The sequence below is a fragment of the Danio rerio genome, chromosome 1 (genome assembly GCF_052040795.2).
Source record: "Danio rerio strain M-AB ecotype USA chromosome 1, GRCz13ab, whole genome shotgun sequence".
Classification (NCBI taxonomy): Eukaryota; Metazoa; Chordata; class Actinopteri; order Cypriniformes; family Danionidae; genus Danio; species Danio rerio.
In genome coordinates, this window is record NC_141021.1 from 51,886,787 (window position 1) to 51,899,485 (window position 12,699).

General features: G+C 36.0%; 1 protein-coding gene across 4 annotated transcripts in view; it reads right to left on the bottom strand.

Annotated features, from left to right (window-relative positions):
- gsk3bb (glycogen synthase kinase 3 beta, genome duplicate b) overlaps nt 1-7,771 on the bottom strand; it is a 44,864-nt gene extending 37,093 nt beyond the window's left edge. For 3 of the 4 annotated variants that reach the window (XM_087235780.1, XM_087235781.1, XM_087235782.1), the window contains exon 1: nt 7,051-7,771. In XM_087235780.1, the coding sequence (XP_087091906.1) occupies nt 7,051-7,138 (88 nt within the window). In that variant the 5' untranslated portion in view covers nt 7,139-7,771. The remainder of the gene's footprint in view (nt 1-7,050) is intronic. The other variant, NM_001145688.1, reaches the window with a different exon arrangement.
- Nucleotides 7,772-12,699: the final 4,928 nt, after the last annotated feature.

Genomic DNA, 12,699 nt, shown 5'->3' on the forward strand with positions numbered 1-12,699 from the left:
CATGTGCTCCTTTGTTCTGTTTATCGCCATTCCATCATGTGCATTACTTCCACCTGTGTCTCAACCCTGTATGCAATCAGTCTAATCATTTCCCAGTGTATTTATAGTCCCTGTGTTTAGTCATTCATTGTCTGGTATTCTTGATGCTTTGTTGTCAGCCTATGTCATTCCTGAGTCTCCTGTGTATCCTATGTCCTTCATGTGAGTGTTTGTAAATAAATCTACGTGTTTCGATAACTCCTGCAATCTTTTGTTTCCAGAGTGAGTCAAGGCGTTACACCAAAAAAGTTTATAGATTGTTTATTGTATTTTATGGAGCTGCACTTCCACTGCAGAATTATCCCAATCCGTGGGGGCTCGTCCGGGATGGGAGTGAGATTTCGACCTCTGAGTGTAACAGAGGTAGTGTAACTAGCGAAGTGCTATGCAGGTAAACCTCTCTTCTCTGACCTCAAAAGGTACACTAGCCACGGACGCTAGAGGCCACGGTCTTTAGGCTGCTTCTTAGAGCAACTGACTTCCATACAAAGAATCGCCGGTTTGATCCCAGCTCAGACTGGGTTGGGAGCAGTAGGATCAGTGGGTTACAGATGGGGGCTCGTCCGGGATGAGAGTGAGATTTCGGGGTTTAGTGTTACGAAGGCCAGGTAGTGAAGTGCAATGCAGGTAAACCTCACTCCTCTAATCTCAAAAAAGGTGTTCTAGCTATAGACGCTAGAGGCCATGGTCTTTAACCTCTTTGTTAGAGCAATCGACTTCCATACAAAATGCCAGCTCAGACCTGGTTGGGTGCAGTAGGGTCGGTGGGTTACACTGTTAACTCGCACCCCATCAACTAATGTTAACAAGCATGAATTTTATTAGAGCATTAGTAAATGTTGAACTATGATTAAGCATTGTTCGTTATTACATCATGTTAGTATGTATATTAACTAACATTATTACATCTAATTATAAAGTGTGACCTATTAAATATACATATACACTATGGAGATCAGTAATGGACCCTTTTCACAAGACTGTTATGAGACGATTAATGGTCATCAACATCTTAAATCCATGAAAATGTTTAATATTTAGATTTTTTTAAAAACATATGTACATTTATATGTATTTATGTATGTATTACATCATCTGCATCAAATTACAAAAAACGAATTACCACTTGTGTGAGGCGTTTGTAATGCAGAGTCTGTGGACGGGACAGAGAATTTAATGTCAGTTATCTTCCTATTTCTCAAAGTCTTAATAACACTATTGTGAAGTTTTTCTTTTATTATTTTAGCAAATAGGATTGTAAAAATGATTTGTTGTACTCTCCCATTCACTGTGCTCTAAATTTACCCAACTATGACGACTTCTACTGAGAAATGTGAAAAGGGTCCATATCTCTCAGGCTGTCTACAGCATCAGAAATGTAGCAGCTATAAGGCCTGCTTCTGTTCTCTAGCAGGCATGTCTAGACGATCTATCAGCCATGTGTGTGACGCTGATGAGTACGTCACATGTTCAGGTGTAACCCCTCAGTAGGGCACACCCTGTGGAGAGAGCGATGCTGCCTCCGGCCCGGGCTTTGCTGTGGCAGCAGGATGAGTCAGCTGGTAAAACTGATGCTGGGAGTCATTCACTTCAGCTCATTAGATCACAATGCAGTGTTTCCCAACCCTGTTCCTCCAAGTACACAAACAGTACACATTTCCAAACTCTTCCTGAACAAACACACCTAAATCAAGGGATCGGAACATTAGAAGAGAATTCATAATCTGAATGGGTCACATACGGGACATAATATGTACACTGTAAAAAATTGCTGTACAATTTATAGTATTACTGGAAATTTTGGTTGCCAGTAATACTGTAAAATTTACAAGAGCACTGTAAAGGAAGAATTACAATTGTGCTGTAGTTTTACAGTACACAATGTAGCTACAGAAGAGTCAAGCAGTAAATAGGAAAACTCTTACATTTTTTTGAATGAGATGCTAATGGTCTAATCCGATTCAATAATTTATGCTAAGCTAAGCTAAAAGTCCTCCCGCCAGACCTAGATACCGCTTAAATGGATTCAAAAGTAGTAAAACTCAACTGTTTAACTGTAGTGAAGTTGTAAATCGAACCTTTTCCCAAAAAATAAATAAACAGGTGTTAGTTTAAGAGCTGATCCACGTGTACCTCCCCTATTGTTAAGTAGACTGTGACACTACATATGACTACTGTCGGAGACATTTGGAAAAGAGGTATAGAGTCATAGGTGAGTCACACACATCTCTCTGATCCTCCTTTCCTGAGGTGCCCAGTGGTGAGATGCACATCATTAGTGCAGGAAATGAGTGATCCAGCTGGGCCAAGGCTCAGGAGAGAGGTCTGTCAATCAAACCATGGGGCACGGGTTCAAAGAAGGGCGGTGGACATTTTTTATTGACAGCTCATGCAGATATGCAAACATCACCCAGATGAGACATACCGCTGAAGTCAACTAATAGCTCTTTTTTTAATATATATTTTCCAAATGATGTTTAACAGAGCAAGGAAATTTTCACAGTATGTCTGATAATGTTTTTTCTTCTGGTGAAAGTCTTATTTGTTTTATTATGTCTAGAATAAAAGCAGTTTTTATTTTTTATAACCATTTTAAGGACAATATTATTAGTCCCCTTGAGCAATATTTTTTCTATAGTCTACAGCAGAGTTTCTCAACTGGTGTGTCGAGTGTGTGGTAAAAAAAACAACAAAAGTACTTTTTTTTACCTATTTAGCATATATTGGACTTTTATTTTGAAATCCACGTGCAACATCCAAAATTTAATTTAATTATAGCAGTAAATATGTCGAAGTGCAAGTACAACCCCGAATATGAAAAGTGTGGATTTACATATATTGACGACAAAAAAGGCTTAAAACCTCAGTGTGTCATATTTAGTGAGGAGCTCATATGGCATCCCAGTTGCAAGGACAAACCTGTGGACTATTTTCAAAGATGACTCCAATAGCTGAGGGCATCGTGCCTAACATCCTCATGTTCAAGTACAAGCACTCCGCGCATCTTACTGTGCTCACCGAGTAGCAAAGGACAAGAAAACCCACACAATAGCAGAAGAGCAAATAGCTGGTGATTATTATAAAAATGGTTATGATTATTTTAATCATTTTACCTTAATTTGCTGGTTTGCTCAGTTCAACAGAATCAGTGTTAACGTTTTATTAACAGTTCAGTTTAGGTAATGTTAACTGAACTTTTCCTTACCCTAACCACTGTTTGCAGTATTTTATGTTTTTACTCTGTAATATTACTATATTTGATACATTTTGTTAAATGACAGAGATAAGGAAATTTGTTAATAAACAAATACAAATTAATTTTAATTCCTAAATTTATATTCTAGTTCCTAAAAATTTGGGTTGATGACCATGTACAAATGTGGGACCCATGACCAAAGCAGTTGAGAACCACTGGTCTACAGAACAAACCATTGATATAAAATGACTTGCCAAATTACCCTAACCTGCCTAGTTAACCTAATTAGTTAAGCCTTTAAATGTCACTTTAAGCTGAATATTAGCATATTTAAAAATATCTAGTGAAATATCATGGCAGAGATAAAATAAATTAGTTAATAGAAATTAGATATTAAAACAAATATGTTTAGAGATATCTTGAAAAAATCATCTTCACGTTATACAGAGATTGGGGAAATAAATATACAGGAGGGCTAATAATTTTGTCTTCAACTATAAGTATGTGGTACTAATACGTCATTATAATTCAATACCAATTCAAAGATCTAAAGACACTAAAACAGAGATCAACAAGGAACATCTTTCATGTTAAAAATGACTCCAACCAGCTGAGAGGACTAAAATCAGTCCTACAATGAAATATTACGATTAATATGAGAATATGGTCATGTGCACATCATATTAATGTGTTTTAACGATATGTAATATTTTAATAAATCTCAAAAACCTCATTATGTTGTGATTATTGAGGTGAATATTAGTTTGTAAAATGGAAACACAGACTTGTGTTACTTGGAGTATTAGTTTAATCTGGTTTTGGTTATCATGTCATTGTTATTTTAGTATCATTGAGATTATTAAAGTTATTATAATAACTTTTTATGCAACAATTTTATGCTTCATGGCTAGCACTGTCACCTCACAGCAAGGTTCGAGTCCCGGCTGGGCCAGTTGGCATTTCTGTGTGGAGTTTGCATGTTCTCCCTGTGTTCACGTAGGTTTCCTCTGGGTTCTCCGGTTTCCCCCACAGTCCAAACACATGCGCTATAGGTGAACTGAGTAAATTTATTAGCCGTAGTGTATGAGTGTGTGCAAATTTGAGAGTGTATGCAGGGCTCAACGATTAGGGTTTTTTCTACTGGCCTGATCGGGCCAGTGGTTCCGATTTTTACTTTCCCTGCCAAAATTTTCACTGGCCCCACCAAAAAAAAAAGGTTTTATAGAAGTTAATACAGAAGTCAATAGCTTTTTTTTTTCAGCCACATATTTTAAATAAAGTCTTAAGGGTTAAACTTAACTACAGCATAACTTTTCTTTTAATACAACTATCTAAATAATTACAATTGTGATTAAATACATATATATATATATATATATAATGTTTTACACTTACATTATGAAGCGAATATACATTTTTATACATAGCGAAAATATACACTTTCATTTTGACAACCATAGACATCTTCACCGAATATAAATCAGAGAGATAAAACTTTCCCATAGCCTCATTTCAGTTGTCAAGTTTTGTAAAAATCTGTCTATTGAATTATCTATTAAATTAATCTATTTATCTATTTAATCTATTAAAAAAGTGTCTAGAATTATGCTTTATAAGCTTAAAATATAGAGAGAAACAACAGATGAAGCGAGACTGCAGTCTGATCATGAAGCAGATCAATGTTGATCTTTTTTTCGAGGTTTCAGTGCAGAAATTAAATATAAAAAAGGCTTCATGCAAACTATTATAAGATTCAAATATGGAAAAACGATCAAATAGTAATTTCAGTCGATTTTCCTAACAGATAAACAGCACTCTGTGATATTTCAGCCTGCTTTCACTTTCGTAATCGACATGAAACGCACATTTGATGGCAGAAATGACATTCCCCCTTACTCATAATCCTCTCTTATATGGAGAGAGAATACATGGCTATTACACAGCCTTAATACACAGCCGTGACATAGCCTGGTTTGATAGATAATTTAGCTTTTCGCTACAATCGATCCACTCCAGAATTCGTTTCAAAATGAGCTGAGACCACCTCATTCATGCAGTCTCGGACCGATTGTTTCAGCGCAGATCCGAGCGCAATTGCGGGACTCACATATGCAAAACGAACCAAGCTAACTGAGCAAACGAGACAGGTTCTGAAACAAACGTCTAGGTGTGAAAAGCACTGTATTTACACGCAATTGACAAACAGTGACAAGGCCGATCGGGCCAGTAATGATCCGGTCCACTGTCCAGAGCGTCTCGCACGCTGGCCTCAGGCCATTGGGCAGTCCTTATTGTCGAGCCCTGCTATGGGTGTTTCCAGTACTGGGTTGTGGCTAGAAAGGCGTAAACAGGTGTTAGAATAGTTGGCGGTTCATTCCGCAGTGGTGACCCTTGATAAATAAGGAACGAAGCCGAGGGAAAATGAATGAATGCCAATGAATTACAACTATATGTTTCTTTGTTAATTCATTAACTAACATTAACGAACCACAAATTGTCGTAATCTTTGTTAATGTTAATTGTTAAACACACAACTGTTGATCATTAGCACGGCCAGACGGAATCTGCTGAAGTTTTTTGCTATTTCTGCAGAGAATTTTGGAAAAATCTGCGAATATATGCGGTATTATTTTGGAAGTTTCATAACTAAAACCTTAATATGTTAAATAAAAATAATACCTTTTTAACTTTTATTTAATGTTTAAATTGCAAATCCAATTAGATGCACTTTATTTGGTAAACAAAGCAAGTCTCTCATATAATATCTCTACTAAAAGACAGAAAATATTACTGTAAAAACTGCATTGTGCATAAATCAGATGAACATTTTCATATTGGTCAATAATATTGCTGTAATTATATAAAAAACTGAATAAATATAGATTTACACAAGTAAATTAACAGAATTAATGATGAGCTAAAAATCTGCAAATCTGCGGAATTCTGTGGAAATTCTGTGGAAAATCTGCGGAATTCTGCGCGCGCAGATTTCGTGTGCGCCTTATTATTAGTTAATGTCAACTCAGTTCCATTATATAATACTTTATAATACTTAATTTGCTGATGTTAAATCAACAGAAACTAAAATTCAGAAATATGTTTAGAAGTCATTTGAGTACATTTAAAAGCAAACGTACTTAACTAATGTAAACAATTGAGACCTTATTATTGTGAATTGTTATATGTTCCATTTTAATTTGATTTTAGTGAACATTCTGGTCATTTTCTTTGCATTTATATTAGCTTTTCTTTAATTTATCTTTATTTTAGTTTTTATTGAGTGATATTTTAATATTATTAATGGTACGTCAGGTTAAGCCATGCATAAGAGTTATACATTTGTCATTGCAACTAACCAAAAAATACATATATTTGTAAAATACTTTTATTTTAAGAAACAATAACATGTACACTAGTTTTAGTTAACTAGATCAACCCCAAAAATCAGCTTAGTGTGTTTACAATCCTCCTATATGACAAATTCTGATTTAAATGCTAGTAAATGCAGTCATTGTGTGCTAGTAGAATGAAAAAGGACTGGGCACTGCAACCTCCCTGGTATAAAACTACTGAGCTGTGCAATGATGCCTAGGCAGGGAGCTTCCTTAGTGCACAATGCAGCAAATGTATTTCCATTGAGCAGATCTGATAATAAGAGACAGGATCCCTTGACCCATCCCTTGAGCTGGACACAGCATTGCATTAGCGGATGGATTACATGACAGATGCCCGTCATATACATCCAAATGACAACCATGTGCATTTGCTGGGTGTTTGGCTGAGGAAGGTTATGATATGAGATGTAGGGTACTTACTGCTGACTTTCATGTTGCCAAAGGCTGAAGGCTGCGGCACTGGCTTGCAGCTCTCCGCGAATGAGGTGGTCCTAGGCCGGCCTGACATCTCTTGAGATCCCGTTACTCCTTAACCACGATCTTTAGAGCTTCCTTTAAACACAGAAGTATTTATCTGGCTCTTCTGTTAAAGCAAATACAGAGGAACTCCACGATATCTCTCCTAATGCAATGAATTCTGAGGTGATCAGCTGACTGTAGATGAAGACATCCGTCCTTTAACCAACAAATGCGCCGTTTATGAACACTTTACAAACTATGTGATACAAATTAGTCTCGGTTTTAGAGTTGCCGATGGTAAAGTCACAGGAATACGTCTATGGAAAGCCCAAAATCACATTATCTCGATGGCACATTCACTTCATATCAGCATATCCAGAACTGTTTTCTCGCATGCGCATTGATGAAATCTGGTCAGGTCGGATAAACTTGCTCAATTATGATTTATCGTTCACTTTATATGCTTCAGATGTTGCCGGTGTGTATCGATAAAGCTGACACCGAGACTTGCCATGTCCGCATTAGCCCATGAATATTGATCCAGATCCGATAAAGCGCAAACAATTCGGGCGTCTTTCCTTCCCAAAGGACCGGTCGGATGTCAGTAGCTTTTTCTTGAATCCTGTGAATAACACCGTATCCCTGATGAAGATGTTCCCTTTTGAGTTAACACTGCTGTTCTGGATGCCTTCTGGCTGCTGCTAGGCGATGTGAGATTCGTTAACGAATCGTTCATGTGAGTCGAATCGTTTTAAATGACTCTGAAAAAGAGCGGTCTGAATATTGACTCGATCGCGAACACATCCGAGCAGCTCTTGAGTCATTTGATAGTAAAGATTTGAGGTTTTGCTTTGTTTTTTACACAAACGTAATTAGTTTTTCGGTGAACCCCCTATTTGTTTGTTTGTTAATTTATTTATTCATTCATTTTCTTTTCGGTTTTGTCACTTTATTAATCAGGGGTCGCCACAGCAGAATGAACCGCCTACTTATCCAGCATATGTATTACAAAGTGGATGCCTTTCCAGCTGCATTCCACCATTTGGAAACACCCATACACTCTTGTTAATTTGTTTGTTTATTTATTTATTTCCCAGTACTAGGTTGTGGCTGGAAGGGCAAACGCTACTTATAACATGATATACCGGAATAGTGGTCGGATCCTTCCGCTGTGGTGGCCCCTGAAAAATTATAGACTAAGCCTGAAGGAAAATGAATGAATGAATTTATTTGTTTGTTTGGCTTTTGTTTAATATCATTATGCTGTTTATAATGTACTTTGTAATGGGTTTGTTTTGTGAGAACGTGAAGCCAGCTTTTTTTGTGTAAAATTATTACAAATCACAATTAAAAATCTAAAAGTAATGCAGCATTAAACTTTTTCACTACTCACATGCTTGTTTTCATACATCAAAGTTGTATAAGATAATATTTAGTTATTGTATTTACTAACATAAACAAACAATGAACAATACATTTATTTTTAACCTTTATTGGGTTATTTATTCTGCCCTACACCAACTTTACCACTTACAGGAAACTTTTTTTTACTTTTTTTTTTTTTTTTTTTGAGGAAAATGGAGTAAACGCAGCCTGTGCATTGGATTCTGGTCTAATTTTTATTTTTATTTTTTTAACAATTTTAATAAATAATTTGTGAAAATACATTGATTCATTGTGAAATTTCTCTAACTTCATATCTATCCTACACAATAATCCTGCAGGAACTGTATATTTTAATAGACCTGTAGGATTGTAATTCCTGCAGGAATAATCCCTGCATAAATTTCCTTCATAAATTTCCTTCTTAAAATTCCCTCATAAAATTCCTGCAGGTATTCCTACAGGAAAATGAGCTGAAAATCATGTAGGAAACCTGTATGATATTCCTGCAGGATTCCTGCGGGGTTTTTAGTAATGGATGCCTCAACCAGTTGAGTAAAAATTTTGAATTTCAAAAGTCAACTGATTTAACTGACACAAAATAGCTGTATTATGCCTGCAAAATGTTGTTTTTGCTTTATAACGTTTATTTAAGTTATAACTCAATAATATTGTTGTTATTTTTTATCAAATTACATCTTCATGTCGTGTTTTTTATATCTGTTTCTCCGTCCAGAATGAACCGTCAACTTATTCAGCATATATTTTACACAGCGGATGCCCTTCCAGCTGCAACCCAGTGCTGGGAAACATCCATACACACTCATTCATACACATAGGCTACACTATGGCCAATTTAGTTTATTTAATTCACCTATAGCGCATTTGGACTGTTGGGGAAACAGGAGCATCTGGAGTAAACCCACGCCAACATGCAAACTCCACACAGAAATGCCAACTGACACAGCCGGGACTTGAGAAAGTGGTGCAGACCTGGTGCCTGAGCTGCATCCAATGCTTTTTAATGCGCTTGCCTAACCCCACCCCTAACCCTTCCCGTCACAGTGATGTCATTCGCTCCATTGAGTGTCTTTTAGACACTGAGTCATAAAGGCTGCATCCAGATACTATTGGGACTTGAACCAGTGACCTTCTTGCTGTATTGTGACAGTGCTAACCACTGAGCCACCATGTCCTCTATATCAATTTTGTATTTGTGAAAAATAGTAAAGATTTTACTAAAATTTGTGTGTGCTGCTACTTTTATGGCCAAATAATATCTGTTCTTTTAAATTAAAAAGTTTATAATTTATGAAATATTATTTTGATCAACTGAATGAACTTGAACACTAATGTTTTGCTACATAAACGTAATTGAGATTAAAATATGTTTACTGTGACTGATATAAAACGTCCTAACAGTAATGTTGACTTAATATGTCACACAGGGATGCCAGGAACCAAGAGGTGACGTAAAAGAATTGATTCTTTTGGTGACGTATTTGATTTGGTTCGTTTGAAATGAACTGTTCGAAAGAACCGATTCACAGAAACTCGGACTTCCCATCACTACCTCCTACCGGAAAGTAAAGGATAGCGCAGTTCTCTCGCTCTCTACTCTCTCCTGCCGATGTTACATTACAGCCAATACTTGGCTGTAGAAATATCACGTCTTTTACGTAAAAATGCGCTTTAAAGCGTAAAACTCTACGCTGAGCGACGCAATTTGTGAGTGTATTTGGAAACTGTGAACGCGCAAATGTGACGTACGCCCTATGGAGGCGCGCGCCCTGGAATTACTGAGGGAAATGGGTGGAGAATCCGCAATGCTATTATGATTGTGTGATGTAAATTAGGATAAAGATGTTATCCTTGTCGATTTAGGGACATTTCATGCAAAATATAATAGCACAGTTATGTTATTCCAAATCAAATTAAAGGGATAGCTTACCCAAAATTAAAACTAACATCATTTAGCTACTCTCTCTCTCGCATGTATTTTCAAACCTTTATGAGTTTTTTCATCTGTTGAACACAAAAGACAATATTTTGAAGTATATGCTGGAAATCTGTAACCATTTAATTTTATAGAATGAAAAACAAGTAGCCTTTATGGAAGTCAATGGTTACAGCTTTTCAGCATTCTTCAAAATGCCTTCTTTTGTGGTTAACAAGAAACTCATAAAGGTTTGAAACATGTAAAGACTGAGTAAATAATGACAGAGTTTGTTTTTGTGTGAACTATTCCTTTAAGTATTTAACTTACAGTTACAACATTGTGTATTTCAAATCAGCCAGGGGGGTTTGGGTGGTTCGGAAGACCTGCCCCTCACAGCCAGTCGTTCAGAAATCGTCCCGTACATGATCTCATTTGTCCTATTTTGACTGCTATGCCATCATAAACAGTGCATATAACTCATCAAAAAAGGTTTTAAGGCAAGTGGAATACTTTGTTGCCAACGGCAAATGGTATTTTTTCTGAGTCCAATATCCAGCTGTTCAAGAAAACATACATTCTGATGTAAGTAAGGTTATCTTTTACTACTGTACTGCTTTTAAATTGAGAAAATATTTTACAAGTTTCTTTTATTTTAAATTTTGTACCTTATTCTTGAAACAAAATGACCAATAAAAGGTGTGAAGCACCAAAAGCTGCCCATATTAAAATTCACTTGAGTACTATTTTGGCTATTGTTGTTATTCAGGAATATTATTATTATTATTATTATCATAATTATTATTATTATTATTATTATCATAGTGCTTAAAATGCCACTAAAAATATTTAATTCTCAAGATTAAATAGAAAATTAGGGGTATAGCTGAAAAAAGGTCCACTTTTTGAGAAAAAAAGAACCACACCTTTCACCAGGCTGTCTATGGGCCTGTAAATGGTAGGAAAAAGGCCATTCAAAACCAAACAAATGCTGTCTCCTTTTGAAAATATATATGTATGTCTATATGTAGCAATTCAATATACATCTATCATATATTCAACAATTTAACTAAAAACACATTCAAGCCTCTCTTCCCTTGTTTTGTTCATTGTATATGATGAACGTTTAACAATCAAAAATATAACAAAATCATGCAGTGAAGACATTCAAATAACAACAGAAAGACAGAATAATAATAATAATATAACATTTAAGTAAAATTTAAATAAATTGAATAAAAAACATCCATAATTACAAAAAAGGAGTTTAGTTTTTAAAGTATATACAAAATTCTGAGAGATCACTGTTATTGCTGGATACATTTTATGTATAATTTTATTCCACAAACTTTATTAGTGACACACATTTGTTTTTTGTTTTTTTATATGTATATTTTTTATATCTTTATATATATATATATATATATATATATATATATATATATATATATATATATATATATATATATATATATATATATATATTGCACATGCTGAATATTTAAAAATAAAACCATAACACAAATTTGCAATTATGACATCCAAATCATAACAGAAAACAAGACAAAAATCAAATAAAATGAAAGAGAATTTCATTCAAAAACAAAACGTCAGATTTATATCTTTGTATTAGTATATCATTCTTTTTCTTTTTGGCTTCGTCCCTTTATTAATCTGGGGTCGCGACAGCGTAATGAACCACTAAATTAACCAGCATATGTTTTAAGCAGCGGATGCCCTTCCAGCTGCAACCCATCACTGGGAAACACCCATACATTCTCATTCATACACATACACTAAGGACAATTTAGCTTACCCAATTCACCTGTACTGCAGGTCTTTGGACTTGTGGGGGAAACCGGAGCACCCGGAGAACATGCAAACTGAATGCCACACAGAAATGCCAACTGACCCAGCTGAGGATCGAACCAGCGACCTTCTTGCTGTGAGGTGAGCATGCTACCGACTGCACCACCGTGTCGCACTATTAGAATGATGTAATGTTGTTATTACTATTATTTTGTAGGGTGAAACGGTGGCTCAGTGGTTAGCACTGTCGCCTCACAGCAAGAAGGTCCCTGGTTAGAGTCCAGGCTGGGTCAGTTGGCGTTTCTATGTGGAGTTTGCTTGTTCTCCCCGTGTTTGTGTGGGTTTACTCCAGGTATTCCCCCCCCCCACAGTTCAAAGACATGCGGTAGTTGAATTGATTTGCCGTAGTGTATGTGTGTGAATGGGTGTGTATGGGTATTTCCCAGTACTTGGTTGCAGCTGGAAGGGCATCCGCTGTGTAA